Here is a 21,074-nt window from a genome sequence, read left to right on the forward strand (position 1 = left end):
GGGATGCTGGCAGAGATACGTGAGTGAAGATGAGGGGGAGGAGAAAACAGGTGCCTTTTGGGAACTCACACTGACAACTTCTGGAACACTTTGAGCTTTGCCTTTCTGGGGAGCTATTTGCTACAGGAGTTATACTAGCACTGATCCTCTCCTTCATAAGGTTCTATTTCATGGCATATTTTTAACAACTAGAACATTCAAAATAAGGGAGATGGATAAGATGGCCTCAAAGGTCTCTTCCAGCTCTCCATTGAATGGTTCTGTATTAGATTGCACAGTTATTAGCTAGTTTGATGATGGAGAAGAGAAGAAGAAATGCATATAGTAGTTTGTTTCCTCTTGACAACTCAAGAAGAAATTCTATTATCCCCACTTTAGCTATTGGGTAATTGAAGCTTGCCTGAGATCTCAAGGCCAATGAATGGCAGAATCATATTCTAAATATAGGTTTTCGAACTCCTGTACCATTTCCTCTATAAGAACATTCTTTGAAACTTTATATTCAATAACTAATTACTTAATATGTAAATATATGATAAACATAATATAATCATCCTTTTACTACTTGTTATAAACTGGATAACTAGAGTTTAGCACAGAAATGGGTTTTATTATTGGCTTTTTCGTTTTAGGGGTACCCATCTCAATTCTCAGAAAAAGTTGTTTAAAGAAGATAATTTCAAAAGAAAAAGGGTATATTTGCCTCAAATCATAGCAATAAGTCAAAGAGTATCAGTCAAGTCCTACAACAGGGGCTGTATTCCTTCTTGCACTCCACATCTACAGAGAAGAGACCCTGAAGTAACGAAGATGTGTTACTAAGTATAAATGGAGAAAGACTGAGTCAATTCCACACAGAGAAATGTTCGCCATGCATGAGGAAGATAGGCAGTTTTTGAACCCATGAGTGACTAGAAAAAAAAAAAGGTTCAAGCACTTAGTTCATTTATAATTCAACACTATCAAAGAAATAAATGGTTGATACAAACTCCCGGGGGGAACATCACTTTATTACACACCCCCATAGGTGGCTTTTAAAGGGTACTTGATTAGGTTTCATCACAATTAAACTTTCTACACCAAAAGGACACCAAAACATGGTAGCTTATATAAAGAGGTAGGAGATGGGCTTGTAATTGGTCTTCAATTAAGTGGTAAAAAAGGGGATGATGAGGAAAGAAGCTTGTAGACATATAACTAGTGGAAAGTGGAAATATGTTGGCTTTCAAAAAAAACACATCTCCAAAATGGCAAATATCTTCTATATACCGATTGTATTGTCTTGTTACCAGTCATCTTTTTAACAGCAATGTGCTCTGGTTAAACCGAAGAGTGGTGGGAAAAAGGCAAAAGGACTAGACACCCCAACCTTCTGAAAATGGGGTCCTCAGAGCCAATCAATATGAAAGCCACCAAGTGGATCTAAGAAGTGACAAGAAGAATTGATTCACAAGAAGGATGAAAAACTTAAACCATGTATGAATGGCCCTAAAGCCAACAGTGGATGCCCTCCAAATGGGGACAGCTGAGGGTAGGGGCTGTGGTTAAAGCCAACAGAGGATGCCCTCCAAACGGGGACAGCTGAGGGTAGGGGTTGTGGTTAGCTGCAGGGTGTGCTGACTCTGAGGCTCTGAGACTTCCACCTAGAATAAGGGCTGCTATAGAACACCTTCCTTGCATAGTGACTGCCCATGATTCCATTATTCTCAAAATCAGCCAAAAATACTGTAATTTTGAAAAACAGGGAAATATTCCAGTTTCTCTGCTCACACATATCTAGTATTAATGAGTTACTTAGAACTAATATCATGGAGACTAATCATATCCCCTGATTATGAGCTTCTTAGAGACTATTTACAGTCAGAGTAGTGGATTAATAGGAAATGAGGTTGACTCAACGTGGTAACTCTTTGAACTATCAACAGTAAAATCATTAGCACTAATGTTATGCACACTGATTAACATTCCATCCAACAACAAAGATGATTTCAAGAAATACAAGAATTTTAAATAATTGATCTCAAAGTAGACCCCTTGGCCACTGACTTTGTAACCCCAGGGAAACCTCATACTGCTAATTTTGGATGGTCTTAGTGTCAGACACTTAATTGAGCAACAATTCAAGTGGAAAATGTACTGATAATTCTCAAAAAAGAGTTGTGAGTAAGGATACAAGAGGGAATCCATTATTGTGTGTAGCCTTTTCCCATTTTTATTTAATTAAAAAAATAAAATGTACCAGTCAAATGTGCTACATCATACATTACCTCAACTCTCTGAAGCTGGAGCATCCCTACCTCTCACTGAACCTAGTGACCCCCTGAAGGATGAGGGAATTTTAGCCTGGATTTCAAACAACCACAGTTAACTCAAGTTTGACACAGTACAATAGTTTCACGGTATCTCAGAAACAATGTAACCCGCTATGGGTGGCTGGTGGTGGGAGGCAGGTAAAATTGGATTTTTTTTCCTTCGCTCATATAATTTGAAGATTATAGAATGTAGTTTTTAAAGGTCAGAACGAATTGCTAATTAAGTGGAGGCATTTGAAATTAGCAAATAAAACTGCTACTCAGAATAGTGACAAAGGAGTAATTAATCATATGGGGAAAATGGCAGCGCAGTTCAGCCAGCAGTAAAATCATCTTTTAACTAGTTGCCATAGAGCCTTCAGATGGCGTTACTAAGAAACTGTTATATATTAATTCTATTCTTTTCTCTTGAGGCTATATCATTTAAAAGAATAGTGCTCAACATTTTTCTGTGAAGACACGAATCAAGTTCATCTGCATAGTTTCTCTTGCAGGTATTTAGAAATATGTGGACTAGCTATGATTTCCCTTTACCTTTCACTCAACATGGGAGTGAAGTAAGGATTACATTATCATAGTCTTTACTTCAAATCCACTCTACTTTTTATATAACTCATTGATGAACCTTGGCATTTTAATTATTATAACACAGAATTACTTAATATACTCCTCAAACCAATGCTGAGACTCCCTCCTTTCCTTCTTTTAAAATGCTTTGTTTGTTTGTTTGTTTGTTTGTTTTGAGACAGTCTTGCTCTGTCACCCAGGCTGGAGTACAATGGTGTAATCTCAGTTCACTGCAACCTCCGTGTCCTAGGTTCAAGCTATTCTCCTGCCTCTGCCTCTGGAGTAGCTGGGATTACAGGCATGCACCACTACACTCAGCTAATTTTTGTATTTTTAGTAGAAATGGGGTTTCACCATGTTGATCATGCTTGTCTGGAACTCCTGACCTCAAGAGATCTGCCCACCTCAGCACTCCCAAAGTACTGGGATTACAGGCGTGAGCCACCATGCCCAGCCAAAAATGCCTTCTAAAAACATTTTGGTTTGGTTTCCAGGTGCTTTTTGTTTCCCTAAGTGCTATATCTGCCAGTCTTGGGCTAGATGCTCTCAACCCATGCTAGGATTTCATTTTGCCTCAAAATTTTTATATCTTAAATGTAAAGCCAAATTTACAAACATGAATATTACATTCAAATATTCAGACAGTTGATTTGACATGCACATCTAAAACTAGAAAACAAATTAAGGCAGGATTTATACAGAGATCCATATTTTTAAGCACTTGATATTTATTAATTAGCTAATCCACACCAGAATCCTACGAGGTAGCCTAGCTTGTCTTTATTATAAATAAATTAGGTAGGAGCCAGAAAAAAAAAAAAAAAGGCTGTCTCCACAATAATATGTTGATTGGACCCTCCTTATTCTGGTCACAAAAGAAAAACAATTCCTCATATAAGTGGGTCAAGTGAGCAATGAATATTTTGTTTGAATGGAATATAGAGAGAGTGTAATTATTTTATTACCTGGCAGTTTAAAAAGGTAATTTTCTTAGTGGAGCTTTAATATTCTGTGTTCACATTGACACGTCAGAAATTTCCGATGCAAAATATCAGCTTTGGAAGAGTTAGGATGCCCCCACACTCCACCCCCAGCCCTACCCAGAAGGTTCAAATTTTCCTATGGGAGTTTTAGTATTTTTCACGTATCTTAAATTTTTCATCCTTTGGTCTGGTTGACCTAATAAGCTCATGTCAATAGAAAAGTGTAAAGACTCTTTCAGTTCCAATTTATGCTTACATATGTCATCTAACAGGCAAGTGAAACACAAATCCTATTTGTCTTTGCAGTCAAGCAATTGCAGATGAGAGTTTTACTACTACTTTATAGCCAAAGGAATCACTGTAGTCCCCTCTACTTAGCAGATTACTTTATGACTATATTTATTAGTTCACTGGGCTTTGGAGACTAAATTTAACGAAGCCTCATTAATTTGGGTTTCACTACCATGGCATTTGTGGCCTCTGGCACAGGTGCTAGCCTGAATCTTACCTCTGTACTGACGAAGAAAAACTTTCTGCAAAGTAAATTAACTCCATGACCAAGACTATAGGAGTGTTTTATCTTCTTAAGAAGACAATTTCAACCACGTAACCACTAACCTTTTAAATACAAATAATTTTACTCTGATATAGTATAAGGAATCCATTAAGCTTGTGTGTTATGTTAATTTTGAATAATTTTTCCCCCACTGCAGCAAAACTTTAAATGGGCAGTATTTGGTTAGTTTAGTTAACATTATTATAAAAACTCCAGAATAGTAAAAATACTTTAAATATTGATGCTTTGAACAGCTTCACTCTTTCAAATATATGAGTTCTCTCCTAGTTCCTCTGAATTAACATTTTACAGAAAATCACTTGGCTCATGTTCTCAGCTTGCCCGGAGTCTCTGCTATGACCACGTGACAGCAGCTCCAGGGTGGACTGGACATAAGAGAGGGACACACCCAGGTCTGTGTGGGTCTCTTTCCTCTCCTTCAGAATTGATTTGGTTATTTGAAAACATCTACCTTCCATCCCACTCCCATCCACTCATAATAAAATGGGAAGGTAAGATATGACTTAGCTGAACAAACATAACCACAGCAAACCAAACAGAAAAGACAACCACAAACGGCTAGCTTCCCAAGTAGGAATCTTTCCATTCCAGAATTCCCAAAATGTAAACAACAGTAGCAGTTCCTTCCTGCCTAAAACTGAATATGTCATCTCCAGGGTACACTAGAATGATAATTTCCATTATCTGCATGGGCAAAAATAAAGACATTTGAAAACAAACAAACACACAAAACCTCTGGCAGGGTATTCACTTCCATTTGACAGGTTGCCAAGGAGCAAGGGCATTTAGATGAGGAATTCTGAAATAATCTGATTATTACGGCCAGAAGCTTGTCTATAAAGGGTTTGGCATAGCCTCTCTGTAGAGTAAAAGAAATCTATGTTCATAGACTTTTCTATATGAGGTTACTTTAAAAAACAAACACACACACACACACACACGCACAGCACTTTAGGGCATAAGCTCACTCACTAAACCCAAACAGAAACAGTGTTTTGTTGTTGTTGCTGTTTTTACTTGGACAATGCTTATTTTACAGCGGAATTGACAAATAAAGCCTTATTTTACACATCCGAAGAAACACCATCACAGGAGGTTTGTAGGTCGTCCGTGTGCTTTCCAAAACAGCAAAACAGATTTCTTCCCATCCAGCCCCCTTTCCTCTCATAGAGTCGGGTGTGGCTGGTGGGGCTGCCTGTCTCTGCAGGCACAGAAACTGGCAGACCTGGTCCCTCCTGAGCGGGCCCTGCTCAAGGGAATGGTACCAGATTTTGAACACAGGGAAACAGGCTCCTTCGTAACAACACTGTGCATTTCTGTGTCATTTTGTTTATTGCTCACTGAGTTGTTGCCACCTCAGCTCTTGGTGGAAAACAGTGGGTGTCCAGAAATTCCTGACACGAGGAGATGGATTGCCTATGGTTGCTAGGGACACAGGGCAGCCCCAGCCAGATCCCAGCTGGTCCATGCAGGGCATCATCAGTAGAAGCTCAACATCCCACTTTGTAACCAGGCTGCAAGACACCAAGTCCGGTCACTGTGGAAAAGAATTAAACCTAGAGAAAGAGCCTTACGATCTGCACTCAGACGCTCCCCATCAGAAAGCAATCGTTTTCCTTCTCGGTCATGCTCTTTCCAAAGTGACTGAGTCTTGGCTCAGCAGTAGGACTTCAGTGAGAAACAGAAGAAATAGGGGACCCCGCCTAGTCCAAGGCTGCCATTTCTTCAGAATTTTCTCACTTCTTTCCAAACTGTCAGTATCCCCCAATTAAAGCCCACAGTTCAGGCCAAACATTATAAAAAAAATACTCATTTATTTCCATCTCATTCTGGGGTTTGTAATTCTTCTTTTAGATGCTTTTGGCGAAAAAATTCACCAAGGTCAAGGGCTGTGAAGACATTTTTGCCTAAGAGGATCATCATGCACACAGACTAATTCTTTTCCTAAGCTATTATTTGGCAACTTGCAAGGAGGACATGGCTTAACTTTGAGAAACTGTTGTTTGAATGATCAGAAAAAAAGATGAGAATTCTTCCTTTATTTACTCTCTTCGTCTTCATTGTTCAGATGGCAAACCTGGGTCCTGTGCTTGGAGAACAGAGAAGGACTGGCTTGATATTTTCCACTAATAGTGATCTGCTCCGGTTCTGTGCATGTCACCCTCAGCTGTGTCCAACACGATGAAAAAACAACGTATATTTCTGGATAGAGGTGGTTTAATCACACTCATTGAGGATTTAACAGAATAATTATGCTCTGAGGAGATCTAGAATAAATTGGAAATTTAAATTTTTCCACTTTCAGTTTGAATAATGCTCCAATGGTTTGCTATAGGATTATAATTTAGAACATGTGCTAAATGTGTTATCAGGAAAGAATTTAAAAATCCATCCAAATATCATAACTTACCCCAAAATTAAAAAAAGGAAAACGAAAAAAAAGAAACCTCATTCATTTCCAAAAATCAAGATCAGTCGTATGTTAATCTGTGAATCCTTGTAAGAAATGTTTATTGTTCAAGAAAGAAGCCTCCTCTGGTTGTTGATAGCAATTCTCCACAGCAGAGAAATGCTGATATTTTGTTCTTATCTCTTGATTGATGCTTTCACTACTTATTCTTCAGGCTATAAGACAGAAGGAAACACAGTGTTACCTTCTTTCATAATTACAAATTCCAACACCTCTTTCTCCCCCCACCCCGTCTCCCTTCTACTTCTCATATTACCTTAACCATCAAATTCAAATGCATCTGAATTTATAAGGTTAATCTTTCAGGTTCTAAATAACCTGTATATATAATATCTCCATTACCAATGCTCCATTACCAATGCCATCTCCACATATGTACAAGAAAATGTATAGCTCTACATTGTCAATCCAGACACTAAATTCATTCCAAATGTACTCAAAATAAAAATAATGAATTAATTTTATTTATGGCATGCTGCATACACCCGTCTTTAAGTTTCAGGTATAACTACATGCAGAACCCTTTTGTTGAAAGTGGAGAGCAACTTTACAGTGGCTAAATTTCAAATTAACATAAGCTTCGTTCTCCACTCATTCAGAATTTTCTCTGTTAGATGAATAGGAAGAAAAAAAAATGTTTCTGGGCCGAGCGCAGTGGCTCACACCTGTAATCCCGACACTTTGGGAGGCAGAGGCGGGCGGATCACGAGGTCAGGAGATCAAGACTATTCTGGCCAACATGGAGAAACCCCGTCTCTACTAAAAATACAAAAATTATCTGGGCATGGTAGTGCTCCTGTAGTCGCAGCTACTCAGGAGGCTGAGGCAGGAGAATCATTTGAACCCGGAAGGTGGAGGTTGCAGTGAGCCGAGATTGCACCACTGCACTCCAGCCTGGCAATAGAGTGAGACTCCATCTCAAAAAAAAATAAATAAATAAATAAAAATTGTTTCTGGCTTTACTTGCAAAAGGTATTGATTTAATAAAATTGAGAGCCAATTTTTGAAGGATATTTAGTTTTGTTTTTTCTTTATGACAAGAAGATACTACCTCTTACCACATGCCTACTACATGTCACAAATTTTACATTTACTTTACTTTTTTTCTTTTTTTTGAGACGGAGTCTCGCTCTGTCGCCCAGGCTGGAGTGCAGTGGCGCGATCTCGGCTCACTGCAAGCTCCGCCTCCCGGGTTCACGCCATTCTCCTGCCTCAGCCTCCTGAGTAGCTGGGACTACAGGCGCCCGCCACCTCGCCCAGCTAGTTTTTCATATTTTTTTAGTAGAGACGGGGTTTCACCATGTTAGCCAGGATGGTCTCGATCTCCTGACCTCATGATCCGCCCGTCTTGGCCTCCCAAAGTGCTTTATATTTTAATTTAATCCTCAGACCACTTTTCCTATGTCTACCATTTCCACCCCTTTTAAAGGTGAGAACACTGAGGTTTCACTTGGCTAAATTAATGGCACAAGATCAAACAGCGGTTAAGGGGTGGAACTTGAACCCTGGAAAAAACTCAAAAGCAGGAGGTGAGAGAGCTTGTTGACCTCTTCTGCCAGGGATTTCTCGCATGCTACTGAAGAAGTGCTCCGTCTGAAAGGAGGATGCTGGAAAAGCATCTTCTAGTGGTGACTGTTTCCCTTAAAGTATATTTTAGAGGGAAGGGTGGCAAAAGTGTTAGAGCAGGTTAGACTCTTTCCACAGGTTTTCCCATCTTCCATCGCTAGGGTCCAAATGTCTCATTGGCAATCTAGTACATGAAAATTCAAAAGCTACAAAGGAAAATTCTATCACTCACCTAGAAACACAGAGCATATGTTGAAATTTCATTTTCCAAAAAAAGTGCTGTCATAGAATATTCTTAGGATCTGAATAAGAATTTGAACATTGTTGGTATAATGTAGACCAAAAAAAATGAGACTACATGCATATTTTTAAAAATAGGTTTGAAATTTTTGAAATTTTGCCTTAGCATGACCCTGGTAGCTACAGCCACTTTTTAGTAGTTCTTATAAAAATTAAAATCCTGTTTTAGAATCTCATACTCTGCCACCATACGGTCATGACCTAAGGAAATTCAATAGTCCTTGTCATCTTGACAAATTAATGTGACATAAGGGTTGAAAGTTCTCACTGAGCAAATAAGTATAATTTCATTTTTATAAACTGCAAAGATGAACACTTTTTTTTTTTTTTTTTTGATACGGAGTCTTGCTGTGTCTCCCAGGCTGGAGTGCAGTGGCCCGATCTCGGCTCACTACAATGTCCGCCTCCCGGGTTCAAGCGATTCTCCTGCCTCAGCCTCTCGAGTAGCTGGGACTACAGGTGTCCACCACCACTCCCGCCTAATTTTTGTATTTTTAGTAGAGACGGGGTTTCACCATATTGGCCAGGCTGGTCTCGAACTCCTGACCTTGTGGTCCGCCTGCCTCGGCCTCCCAAAGTGCTGGGATTACAGGCTTGAGCTACAACGCCCGGCCTAGATGAACACTTTTGATATTAAAATGAGTTTGAAGCATGGCATCTTCATGTAACAGTAAGAAGACCAAACACTCACAGCTAAACAGTCTTTAGTCATGATTACATCGTTAGAGAAAACCAGATGAAATGGGTTTTTTTTAAATTTATAGTAAAAGTGGTATATTAAGAACTTAATCCCATAATGAGGAAAAACATCACACTCTTCCTTTTATAGTCATCATAATTATTCAGATCCTTTCTGAATACATAGAAATAATGACAAATTAAAATGTCTTTCAATTCCATATAGCTTTTGTAATTATTCATCCATTACTGTTATTATTGCTGGAAAGACTCCTTCGTATTTTAGTCAGCATCCCATTTGATACAAAAGAACACGGAAAATTTTACTGCTATTAATAAACACGCAGCCATCCAATCCAAGAAGAAAATTCTTTTTCATCTGAGAGATAAGCTGCATAATTCATGTATTTTCAGAAATTTCTTTAAATAGAAAATTGAAGAAAGGCATAGGGAAAAGAATTCATCACATAGCTTCCATTTGTGGCGAAGGGCAGTCTTTGTTCTCGGACAGCCTTAAATATGATTCCATCTGAAGGGAGAATTTCAATTGCTCCATATCTATACCAATCATACTCAGATAGCTTATCGTCTTCTTGACAAATATGAAACTACAAACATGATAAAAACATGGCCTCAGTTTCACATTTGCACATTTGCTACCTTTTTTTTTTTTTTTGAGTCCGAGTCTCGCTCTGTCGCCCAGGCTGGAGTGCAGTGGCACAATCTCAGCTCACTGCAACCTCTGCCTCCCAGGTTCAAGCAATTCTCCTGCCTCAGCCTCCCACGTAGCTGGGATTACAGCCACGTGCTACCACACCAGGCTAATTTTTGTATTTTTAGTAGAGACAGGGTTTTGCTGTATTGGCCAGGCTGGTCTCAAACTCCTGACCTGAAGTGATCCACCCACTTCGGCCTCCTAAAGCACTGGGATTACACGTGTGAGCCACCCCATCCGGCCCACATTTGCTACCTTTGTAAAACTAATGTAACTGAATGTTAATAGGGACTTTTCATGGGGTCTCGGGAAGGAGTTAGAAAAATGTTGGGCAATTTGGAATGGGTACCTCCACCTTCCCAAAAGAGAAGTGTCCATGTCAGAGAATGTGGCGCTCCATAGAACTTCTGTAACGTTCAGCCCCTATTGAAGGCTGGGCCACACAGGGCATGTGGCAGCCTTCTAGCACAAGCCAGATGAGAATCACATCTGCAGGAACAGGCACCTCCAAAAGCTTCCGCTTCTTCTACCACCAGTCTTTCCCCTTATTCTCATCCTGAAGGTCCAGGATAGGGGAATTCTCTGACCTGGTTTTGAGACAGAAATCTTGACATAGACTAGTAAGGACTATTGAAAATGTTCTCACCTTGGCCAGGTGTGGTGGCTCACACCCGTAATCCCAGCACTTTTGGATGCTGAGGCGGGTGGATCATGAGGTCAAGAGATCAAGACCATCCTGGCCAACATGGTGAAATCCTGTCTCTACTAATAATACAAAAAGTAGCTGGGCATGGTGCCATGCTCCTGTAGTCCCAGCTATTTGGGAGGCTGAGGCAGGAGAATCGCTTGAACCCAGGAGGCAGAGGTTGCAGTGGGCTGAGATCGTGCCACTGCACTCCAGCCTGGCGACAGAGCAAGACTCTCTGTCTCAAAAAAAACTGGTCTCATCATTTAAAATGACCAGAGATGTACACAATCTTCCTGAGATATTAACAATATGGAGGAAAAATGAAGAAAGCACTTTGACCATGTGAGTTTGAAGGTGGCAGCTAGAGAAATGTATAATGATTAATTGATCCCACACTGAATGTAAACTGTTCAATAAGTCAGTGAAAGAGTAGAACATCCTTAGCCACGATGAAGCCTCATTTCTGATAGCCAGGTAGCAAGCTTATAGTGACAAGAAAAAGGCAATCATGGGCCGTGGTTTACATGAAATGATATGGCCAGAATTTGTTAGGAGAGGAGGAGTCATGTCTAACGCATTTTTCACAAAAATGTTGCTGAACAGTCATGACTTGGAACTTGTTCGGCCTATTACCTGACAACTGAATAACATCCAAGGATGTAATACTTTGGCCCCATAAATTAAAATAGTGCAGTGATAAACCAAATGAAGTTATATTTCCAAAATCGAACATCTCCTAATTTCTATTCTTGTATTCCCTAACTTGGCCAGTAAGTATTCAAGACAAAAGTGCAGCGTTTTCCCTGGCCATTTCCTTTTTCTCCCTCAGCCCATAATCAATCAATCCCAAATCTTATTGGTCTCCTACTTCACTCTTAAATGTCCCATTTCCTCTTCATCCCCTGCCCCACGTCCTACTCTAGGTCCGTGACATTGCACTAGTTTTCTATCTGGGATGTTTGCAGTCAGCTCTGCGGCCTCATTACACTGGTGCTATAATGCCTCACTGGGTTCCCAGCACCTTCTGGACAAAATAAAAATGTCTTAATATGACACATAAAGGTCACAGTAATGTCACTGGCATCTTCTTCTCCAGTCCTGTCTTTTACTCATCACTCCTTGTGATTACTCCAAGTCTCTGGATCATAGAAAATCAGGTGAGGCTCCTCTACGTGCTGGCTCTCACATGTTGCCATGGTTGGTGCAGGCTGTTCCTTCTGCTTGGAAACTCATCCCCCACCTCTCTTGCTTGCCCAGCCTCTCCTATCCCCCTTGGTGGAAACCTGCTTCTTCCAGATCGTGTTTCTTGAATTCACCCTGACACAACAAAATGTATTGGAATATTTTGAGCAACCACCTGGGAGTCGAGAACAAAACTTTAAGAAAATGCCCAAGCTACAGCAGGAGACTGCTGTGCTTAAGACATGGGGCACAAGGTGTCTTGCTTCTGAAAAGGGTGAATGTCAGGGGGATGAGGGGGTTTGGAGAAAAAAAAAAAGAGAAGAGAAAGAGAATATGAGAGAAGGGGAAGAGGCCTAGAGAGAATGGAATCAGGAGAATGGCTTGGTCCTCTGCATGGTGCTAGCTCTGTGTGACAACCAAATCTTCAATATAGTTGTCTAGACAAATAAAATTCTTCCAACATGGTAATTTTTATCGGAAGCCTATGTAGTCTGACTGATACTGGAAGTGGGAAAAAGAAGCACTCAGATGTACAGGGGGAGAAAGATGAAGAGAGGTCACTAAGATGTTGGGAATCAAAAGTGGAGCAGGACTTTGGACTCTAACAGGTTATAGACTTTGTTGAGTAGTCGTAAGCCCATTCAGGATGACTGAAAGTAGAATGTGGTTCAGCTGACACCTCTGAGATCTGATGAACATAACAATTTATCCAAAACCTTCTTGAAAAAAATAAATCCCAAATGTTTAAACCCATGGAATAAAGAAATAATTTAAGAAAACTCAGTCTAATTCAGAGAAAAGTCAGGTATTGGGAACATTCAAGAAATTGTGAACATTCAAAAGTATAGCACTTTTAAAATGAATTCAGCTCTTCTGCTTCCTAATACATAAACACTAGCAAAATTGACAGAACGATTTGTAATTAACTTACCAAAACACCTAAGAAAACAAGCCTCCTCTGCTTATATAGAATTTGCATTGTTTATATGCAAATGAACACTCCTGATGTGCTTCAGAACAGTTTATTCCCTTAAGAAGGCAAATATTCTCTTTATAATCTTGTTTACACTATTCATTTGCTTTGCAAAACATTTTTCATAAAATCACAAAATAATGAAACGTTAGAGCCAGAAGGGATCCCAGAGATTATCTAGGGAGGTCGAACATCATCATTTTACAGATGAGGAAACTTGCTGGAACTCCTAATACACACACATCCTCCTCATTCCTGAGATCCACAACATCACAACCTGACCTCCAATATTTGGGTGACTCCATTCCCTTCTACCTCGGGGGTTCTGGCTACAGCTGAGGCAGAGCAAGGGGTCTTCAAAGTGCTAGGCTTTGAGCATCATCAGGACCCTGTAACCAAAAAATAAAATTCTAAGAAACCCTCCCCATAACCATGAAATGGACTTCCTGCTCAGCCAGGGCTCTTTTAACATTTAACCTAAGAAACTGTTTCAGGTCATGATGGGAAATGGGGGTCGGGCATGCCTCATTATACCTCTCCAGCATGGACATCAACACAGACTTTAAGTCTGATAAGAAACACTTTGCAACCTATTCTCTTTGGGGCATACTACCTGAAGGCTTCCTCTGTAAATAAAAACTTGTGTCTCTGCAACCCTTTGTCTTAACCCAGACATTCCTTTCAGTTAATCCCAGGTCTTTAGACAAATTCCACCAATTGTCAACCAAAAAAATGTTTAAATTTACCTATAGCCTGGAAGCCTCGGAACCCTGCCTCTAGTTGTCCTGCCTTTCTGGACCAAACCAATATACTTTTTAAATGTATTTTATTGATGTCTCATGCCTCCCTAAAATGTATAAAACCAAGCTACACCCCTGACCACCTTGAGCATATGTTCTCAGGACCTCCTGAGGGCTGCATCATGGGCCATAGCAACTCATATTTGGCTAAGAATACATCTATTTAAATATTTTACAGAGTTTAACTCTTTTTGTCCACAACCCATTAGTCTCCTCCTCTGAAGCGAGAGTTCAGTGCCCCTTTTCTATTCACTTACAGAACTTGAAATCTGGTTAATCTTTGTATGTTTCCAACCCCCAACTCCTGCATTCTCTCCCCTAATCTTTCCTGACTCCCCTCTTCCTCCCACCCCTTTTTAGTTAGAGCTTTCTTTTATTGTTTCCTTAATTGCATTTTTCTTTCCTCTTTTTTTTTTTTTTTTTTTTGAGACAGAGTCTTGTTTTGTCACCCAGGCTGGAGTGGTGTAGTGGCACCATCTCAGCTCACTGCAACCTCTGCCACCGGAGTTCGGGCGATGCTTCTGCCTCAGCCTCCCAAGTAGCTGAGATTACAGGCGCCCACCACCATGCCCTGCTAATTTTTGTGTTTTTAGTAGAGACAGGGTTTCACCATGTTGGCCAGGCTGGTCTTGATCTCCTGACCTCATGATCCACCCACCTCTGACTCCCAAAGTGCTGGGATTATAGGCGTGAGCTACCACACCCAGCCCTTTATTGTGTTTTTCTAAGTGGTTTTCTTTATTGTTTCAGTAGCCATGTCACAATGCAATATTTTGTGTACTGTCTGTGTCCTCTTCAAGGAAGCCTGGGGACTGTGTCTCTCTATTTGTGTATTTTCAATGCTTGCTACAAGGACTGACACACATTAAAATGTAATCTTTCCTAAATAAACACATGAGGAAAATCAGAAAAGGAATCACTTGGCACATTGGGAAGAAGCCTCACTCCCAGATCCTCACATTTCTCATTGACTGTCCTATCCCAGGTAAGTCCATTCCCATCCTGCATTTTCAAATAAGAAAAACAATTAGCTGTTGAAAGCATCTATATCTCTATTCTTATCTCCTTCTACTATTTTTATAATGTATTCAAAGGGCTTGTGATTGAAAGTTAGATTTTGAACTTGATTTTAAACTTCCATACCAATTGTTACTAGTTGGATGTTCATGTACAATGTTATTAATTTCATTTAGCCTCAGTTTATTCATCTATAAAACAAAGTCATCGATAATATCTTCCTCCTAGGAATGTCATGAAGATTAAATGATATAATGTAGATGAATGTGACCAGTAACCACTAAACATTTAGAAATGCTTGTTTCCTTACTCTTAGTTATTTGAAAGAAAGATTTCTGATGTAGCTCTTGTACAATAAAGAGTTTGTCGGGTCTTTTTTTCAAGTTTTTGAGGTGGAGGTCTAAGCCCTTGGGATTTCCCAAATGATAGACGTATCTTTGTAATTCACGGTGGAACTTGACAGCTTATGCTAATGAGGTGACTCATAGTGAGTCCCTAGATAGACTCAGGATGAAGGTTTGCCATGCTGGAAAGATAAACTGTGTGATTAGAGGGTTGAGGCCAAATAACAGTAGCCCAACCTTTAGGGAGAAGAGAGAGGCTGGAGAATGAGTTCAGTCACATGACCAATAATTCAGTCATACTTAAGTAAAGAAAGCACAATCAAACTCTGGACACCAATGCTCAGTCGAGTGAACACATCAGCGTAATGAGGGAGTGTTGTGTCTTGATGAGACATTGAGTGCAGAGGCTCCCAGAAAAACTCCAACCAGCCTGTGTACTGGGGTGGAGTCTCAGGAAGTTCTTACCCTTTGCACTGGCTGGGAGCCTGGCCCCTCCTCTTCCCGTGTGGAACCTGGGATTCAAGCTGCCGGCAGAAGCACACCAGCAGGGCCTCTGACTTGTGAAGGATCCCTCTTTCCCTTTTTTCCCTTTTCGCCCAATAAAACCCTGCCTTACTCACCTTTTAAATTGTCTGTGAACCTAAATTTCTGTGGCCATGTGACAAGGACCCCATCTTTAGCTGAACTAAAGAAAAGTCCCACAACACTGATTTCACAAGAAGAGGACATACAAGATCCACATTTGGGACCCTCCTAGACCTTCTTCTGTACATCTTGTCATTTGGTTGGTCCTGATTTGTAGCCTTCATAATAAAACTGTAATTGCAAGTCTAGCTCTCTCCTAAGTTCTGACATTCCTTCTAGGAATCAAACCTGAGGGAGAGTGGGAAACCCAAATTTGTAGCCAACTGGTCAGAAGTGCAGGTGTCCTGGGACCCTCAGAGCTTGCAGCTGACATCTGAAGTGAGGGTGGTCTCGCTGAAGTCTGTTCTCTTAAGTTATGAAGTCTGCACTAACTCTAGATATTAGCGTCAGAATTGCATTGCAATATTGCAGTAGCAAACCTCTCTGATTCTGTTTCTGTTTTTTAGTATACAGATCCCAATCCCACTCCACACTGGCAGGCACTGAGAGCATCCAAGATGCATATGGCAGATGCAGTTCAATAGGTGCTCAAGAGTGAGGTTTACTATCAAATGCCCAACTTCAAATTCCAGTTCTGGCATGTAGCAGCTCTGTAACTTTTGCCTCAGTTTCCTGAACCATAAATGGGTATAATATAATAACACCCAGACCTCACAGAGCTGCTGTGAATATTAAGTGGATTAATATATGGAAGTATTATATACCTGGTACATATGGAGCAACAAATAAATGTGATCTATTACTATTATTATTTATTATTATATATTTGCTACAACATTCTCGGTTTTAGGCTAAAGTCAATTACTAAGTTATATAATCGGCAGAACCAGAGACAGGGGACTGAAGTCAGATATACCTTCTAGAAGCCAAGAGCAGCCCTGGTTTTACCTGTTCAAGGGCAAGCAAAGGATCATGGAAGTGGTGGGATATGGCAAAAAGATGGTGGGAGTTGGGGGAAATGTTAATATTTGATGAGTTCACAATTCCCCTCCTCAACAAAGGGTACGATGGTCCCACTTAGGTACCCAGTTAGGTACCCAGTAGCCATATGTGGCTATTTAAATATAAAATAATTAAATATAAAATAATTAAAATGAAATACAATTTAAAATTCAGTTCCTCAGTCACACTAGCCATTTCCAAGTATTAGCAATCGAGTCTGGCCAGTGGCTACTGTGTTATAGAGTAGATACAAAACACAACACTCACCACGGAACTTTCCACTGGACAATTCTGGGCTAGAGTCATTGAAAGTGTCTGAAATCAGATATGTTTTGAAATGCAAATCAACCCATTGATTTTTCCCAAATAGAAAATAAAATGAAAAAAAAAAAGTGAATTTGATAGAGAAACGAACCACTGCTATGTTGTAATAATTTGTGTCTCTCTCTCAAACACTGCAGTGCCTCGAAGTGCAGGGAGCAGGTGAAGGGAAAATGTCAGACTCTTGATGTACTCTCTTCCTCCCCCTTAGCTCACGAGCACGTCCCCTGGGGTACACGTTCTGTGAAAATCTAGAGGCCCACAATGCCAGCAATTACTACTATGCTCAGGTCAGCCACTGGCAAGGAGTGGAAAGTTAGTCTCCAAAGCTGGCCCTCGGGCAGAATGGGGCTGAAGGGTGGAGAGGCAGAGCAGCAGGTTTAAGGGATGAGTTGGCAGAAGTATGTTTTGTTGAGGGGAGGAATGTGTGGTGGTGAGGCCGGAGGGGAGGGAAGGACCGGGAATGGAAGTAGTGAAGTTTGAAAAGAAGCGCTATATGTGGTAGGTTGCTGGGAAGGAGAATGGGAAGTAGTGTGGGATGGGATGCCACCCTGCTTTGCAGAGGGAATGTGCCAGCCTGGGGTGGAGAAAAAGAAGTTGGGAAGCTAATGGAGAAGATCAGGGAAGCTGCACTCATATGTGGGCCACTGAGGGGTCAGGGAGGACCCTGGTACAAGGGCTGGCCGATGATCGGTAGAAAAAGCAGTAATATGATCATCCAATTTTTAATTTAATTTTGTTTTATTTATTTATATATTTATTTATTTATTTATTTTTAGAGACAGGATCTCACTCTGTCACCCAGGTTGGAGTGCAGTGGTGAGATCATAGCTCACTGCAGTCTCAAACTCCTGGGCTCAAGTGATCCTCTTACCTCAGGCTCTGGAGTAGCTGGGACTACACATAGATGCCACCACTCCTGGCTAACTGTTTTATTTTTTGTAGATACAGTGTGGCACTATGTTGCCCAGGCTGGTCTCCAACTCCTGGCCTCAAGTGATCCTCCCACTTCTGCCTCTCAAAGTGCTGGAATTATAGGCATGAACCTCTGTGCCTGACCTCACACAATTTTTATAACGAATTATTTGACAATAATTATACTATCGGGACAACTCTGAAACAGCATTATGTAACAGAATAAGTGAACTGTGGAAGATAATTAAATGAAGATCAATCAACACAATGGATTTATCACTAAATGGCTGCATTGGAAACGTCACTTCATCTCCCCAAGCCTCAATTTCTTCATCTATTCAATGAAGAATTGGACCAGACCATTCCCTAAGTTCCTTTCACCTCCACCAGGCTGAATGCCTGTGGCCTGGCCAAGGTCACTGCAGCAGAGATGGGCTCATCCCTCTAACGTCACTCAGTTTCAAGTTCAGCAGCTTCTGTCAGTCCTGTCTAAAATGATGACAAACTCCAAAATGATAAACTCACAGATAGAGCAGATTCTATGCTAACATTCTTTCCTTTTCTTTTCTTTTTTTCACCTCTAGGCTCAGAGTTTATGTGCTAACCAGCACCCAGCTACAAACACAGCCAAACCTTTCAGCAGATGTCCATATCCATTACTGAAAGGTGTCAGCACATTCTGCAGACAGGACCAAACTCTATCTTATAAACATGCAGATAGGCGATGGAAGAGGATAGAGAAAGCCAGCACATGCTCGCGGAGGCTCTGGGAGACAGTGGTCTGATGTGGCAACCCCCAGGGCATCAGGTCTGGACCAATACAAAACAAAGCCCATACTTCAAAGGCAGCGATGCTGTAATGTCCGCTGTAGTCAAAGTCGATGTTGTAGAAACAGTTCAGCCACGTCTGGGAGTTATCTTAGTCAAAATCCACCCTTATCCCCCACCCCAAATAACAATATTCTCCAAATTGTTCCAGCAGGACCTCAAGGATATGGAATGGGACACAGCGCTGTGGAGTGTGGTCCCGCTGGTGCCACTCAGCACTGTCTAAATCATGTAACCTATAGCAGATGACTTCACCTCTATGAGCCTCAGTTCCCTAATCTCTAAATTAAGAAGACACTGGCCATATAGGCCTTTGGTGAGGAATAAATGAGTGAAAGGAAGCCCTTTATAAATGGTAAAGTAGTCGTAAAGTTATTCAGGTAGAAATCATTAGAATTATAACTTTATATCATCATACGACCTTACCACCCCTTAAAGACTATTTTATACACTTTACCTGAGATAAGGTAGAGGGAACAACATTAGCCAACCAAAGTGTTATCAATGATTTGCTTATATGATGAATCACTCTCATCATGGACTTCCAAGTGTCCAAGGCATTGAATTTAATATATTGAAGCAATTGGAAACAAGACATGTCAAGCTGGGTGTTGGAAATTTCAGCCTATGCAGTCAAAAACCGCAAAAAATGATGAAGCCAGTGGTGGAGAGGGAAGGACAATCAGGGAAGGGGATACCACAGGGAGGCACACATACGTGGGAGGGGCCAACTGAGTCTGTTTTTGAGCTCACAACTCTGACCTGGCCAGCACTAATGAACTTGGTGATCGAGCTGGGATTTTCAAGCAAAGGGCTGAAGATGCCGTCTGGCTTTTTTGGGCTGCTTATAGTAAACTGTAAGAGTGATAAATTGAAGGAAGAATTGTTAAACATGAAGGAACCAAGACTTGATAATTTCGAAAAGTCTCAATCCCTCTGGACAGCAAACGATGCTAGAATTAAGAAATGGCTTTTGAGTACTTTCAGGAAAACGTGGTATAGACATATAGCCAAGGGTAAGACTGCATAACTACTGGTTAAGACTTCAAAAAGATCAAAGGATCAGCGTGTTATTCTGTCTCACAAAGAGCCTTTTAAAAAGATGAAAGATGTGTCTTACCAATTGTCTCAATGGAACAATTGGACAGCTAGGAAGCATCAAGACATGATCTCTCAGGCTTCTAGCAGAGCCCAAAGGTGGAGAAGGGCTTTTCTTGGAGATATTTGTGGGTATAACTTTTTTCTAGTATAGTAAACGCAGATTCACAGAAATCCCACAACGTTTTTAAAATCATGACACCAACAGAAACACTGTTGTTTTGGACCAAGAGTAGCAGAGACAGTGCAAAATGAAAAAAGGTTAGTAGACCCCAGGATTTCTAATGGAAAGTAGCAAGTCAAGTAAACTAATGAGTTACAAACACGATCTATTTCATGAAAAGGGATGACTCAGAGGATGGACCAAGGTAGCAGCTTCTGATATGGCTTTTGAAGGTCCCTGAATCCTGGGATCCATGTCCTGGTATAATCCCCTGTCCTTGAGTGTAGGCTGGGTCTGATGACCTGTTTCTAACAAATAGCATATGAATTGTACTATTATTTCCAAGATTAGGTTATAAAATACTGTGTTTTCCATCATGTTCCTCTTTTGCCCTCTTGCTTGTTTACTGTGATCATTGTGAGCTGCTGAGCTTCTCATGTGAGCTTCTCATGCCTAGAGATGCCTCTGGCCTGGAGTTCATCAGGAACTGAGACTCTCATTCCAACAACCCACAAGGAACCAAATCCTTGTGGATTTTTTCAAGAAACCGCTTGAGTGAGGCTGGAAGCAGACTTCCCTTAGTTGAGCCTTAAGATGATGACGGCCTTGATTGAAGCCTCAGGAGAAGTTCAGACCTAGAGACCAGTGTCCAGTTAAACTATGCTAGGCCATTACTGAATTCTGGACCCAAAGGTACTGTGAGATAATAAATGTTGTTTGAAGCCACTGAGTTTTTGAGTAATTTGTTAAGCAACGACTGATAATAGTAGTCAGTGTTATGGTGGAATTATGCTCCCCCAAAAAATTGTATGTTGAAGTCCTAACACTAAATGTCTCAGAATGCAACCTTATTTGGAAATAGTCATTGTAGATATAATTAGTTAAGATGAGTCATACTGGAGTAGGGTGACTCCTAACCCAATATGACTGTGTCCTTATGAAAAGGACAAATTTAGGCATAGAGGAGCATGCCCAAGAAGAAAGACATGT

The 21,074-nt window shown here is 40.7% G+C and overlaps 1 protein-coding gene across 9 annotated transcripts in view; it reads right to left on the reverse strand.

Moving 5' to 3' along the window:
• Positions 1 to 5,432: 5,432 nt before the first annotated feature.
• ZMAT4 (zinc finger matrin-type 4) overlaps positions 5,433 to 21,074 on the reverse strand; it is a 372,370-nt gene continuing 356,728 nt past the window's right edge. For all 9 annotated transcript variants that reach the window (XR_012416914.1, XR_012416912.1, XR_012416913.1 and 6 more), the window contains one exon: positions 5,433 to 7,064. Coding sequence is in view for 6 of the 9 variants with exons in the window: in XM_005563160.5 (XP_005563217.1) it covers positions 7,049 to 7,064 (16 nt within the window). In the remaining 3 variants the exon portion in view is untranslated. The remainder of the gene's footprint in view (positions 7,065 to 21,074) is intronic.

This window comes from Macaca fascicularis, chromosome 8 (assembly GCF_037993035.2).
Source record: "Macaca fascicularis isolate 582-1 chromosome 8, T2T-MFA8v1.1".
In the NCBI taxonomy this organism is placed as follows: Eukaryota; Metazoa; Chordata; class Mammalia; order Primates; family Cercopithecidae; genus Macaca; species Macaca fascicularis.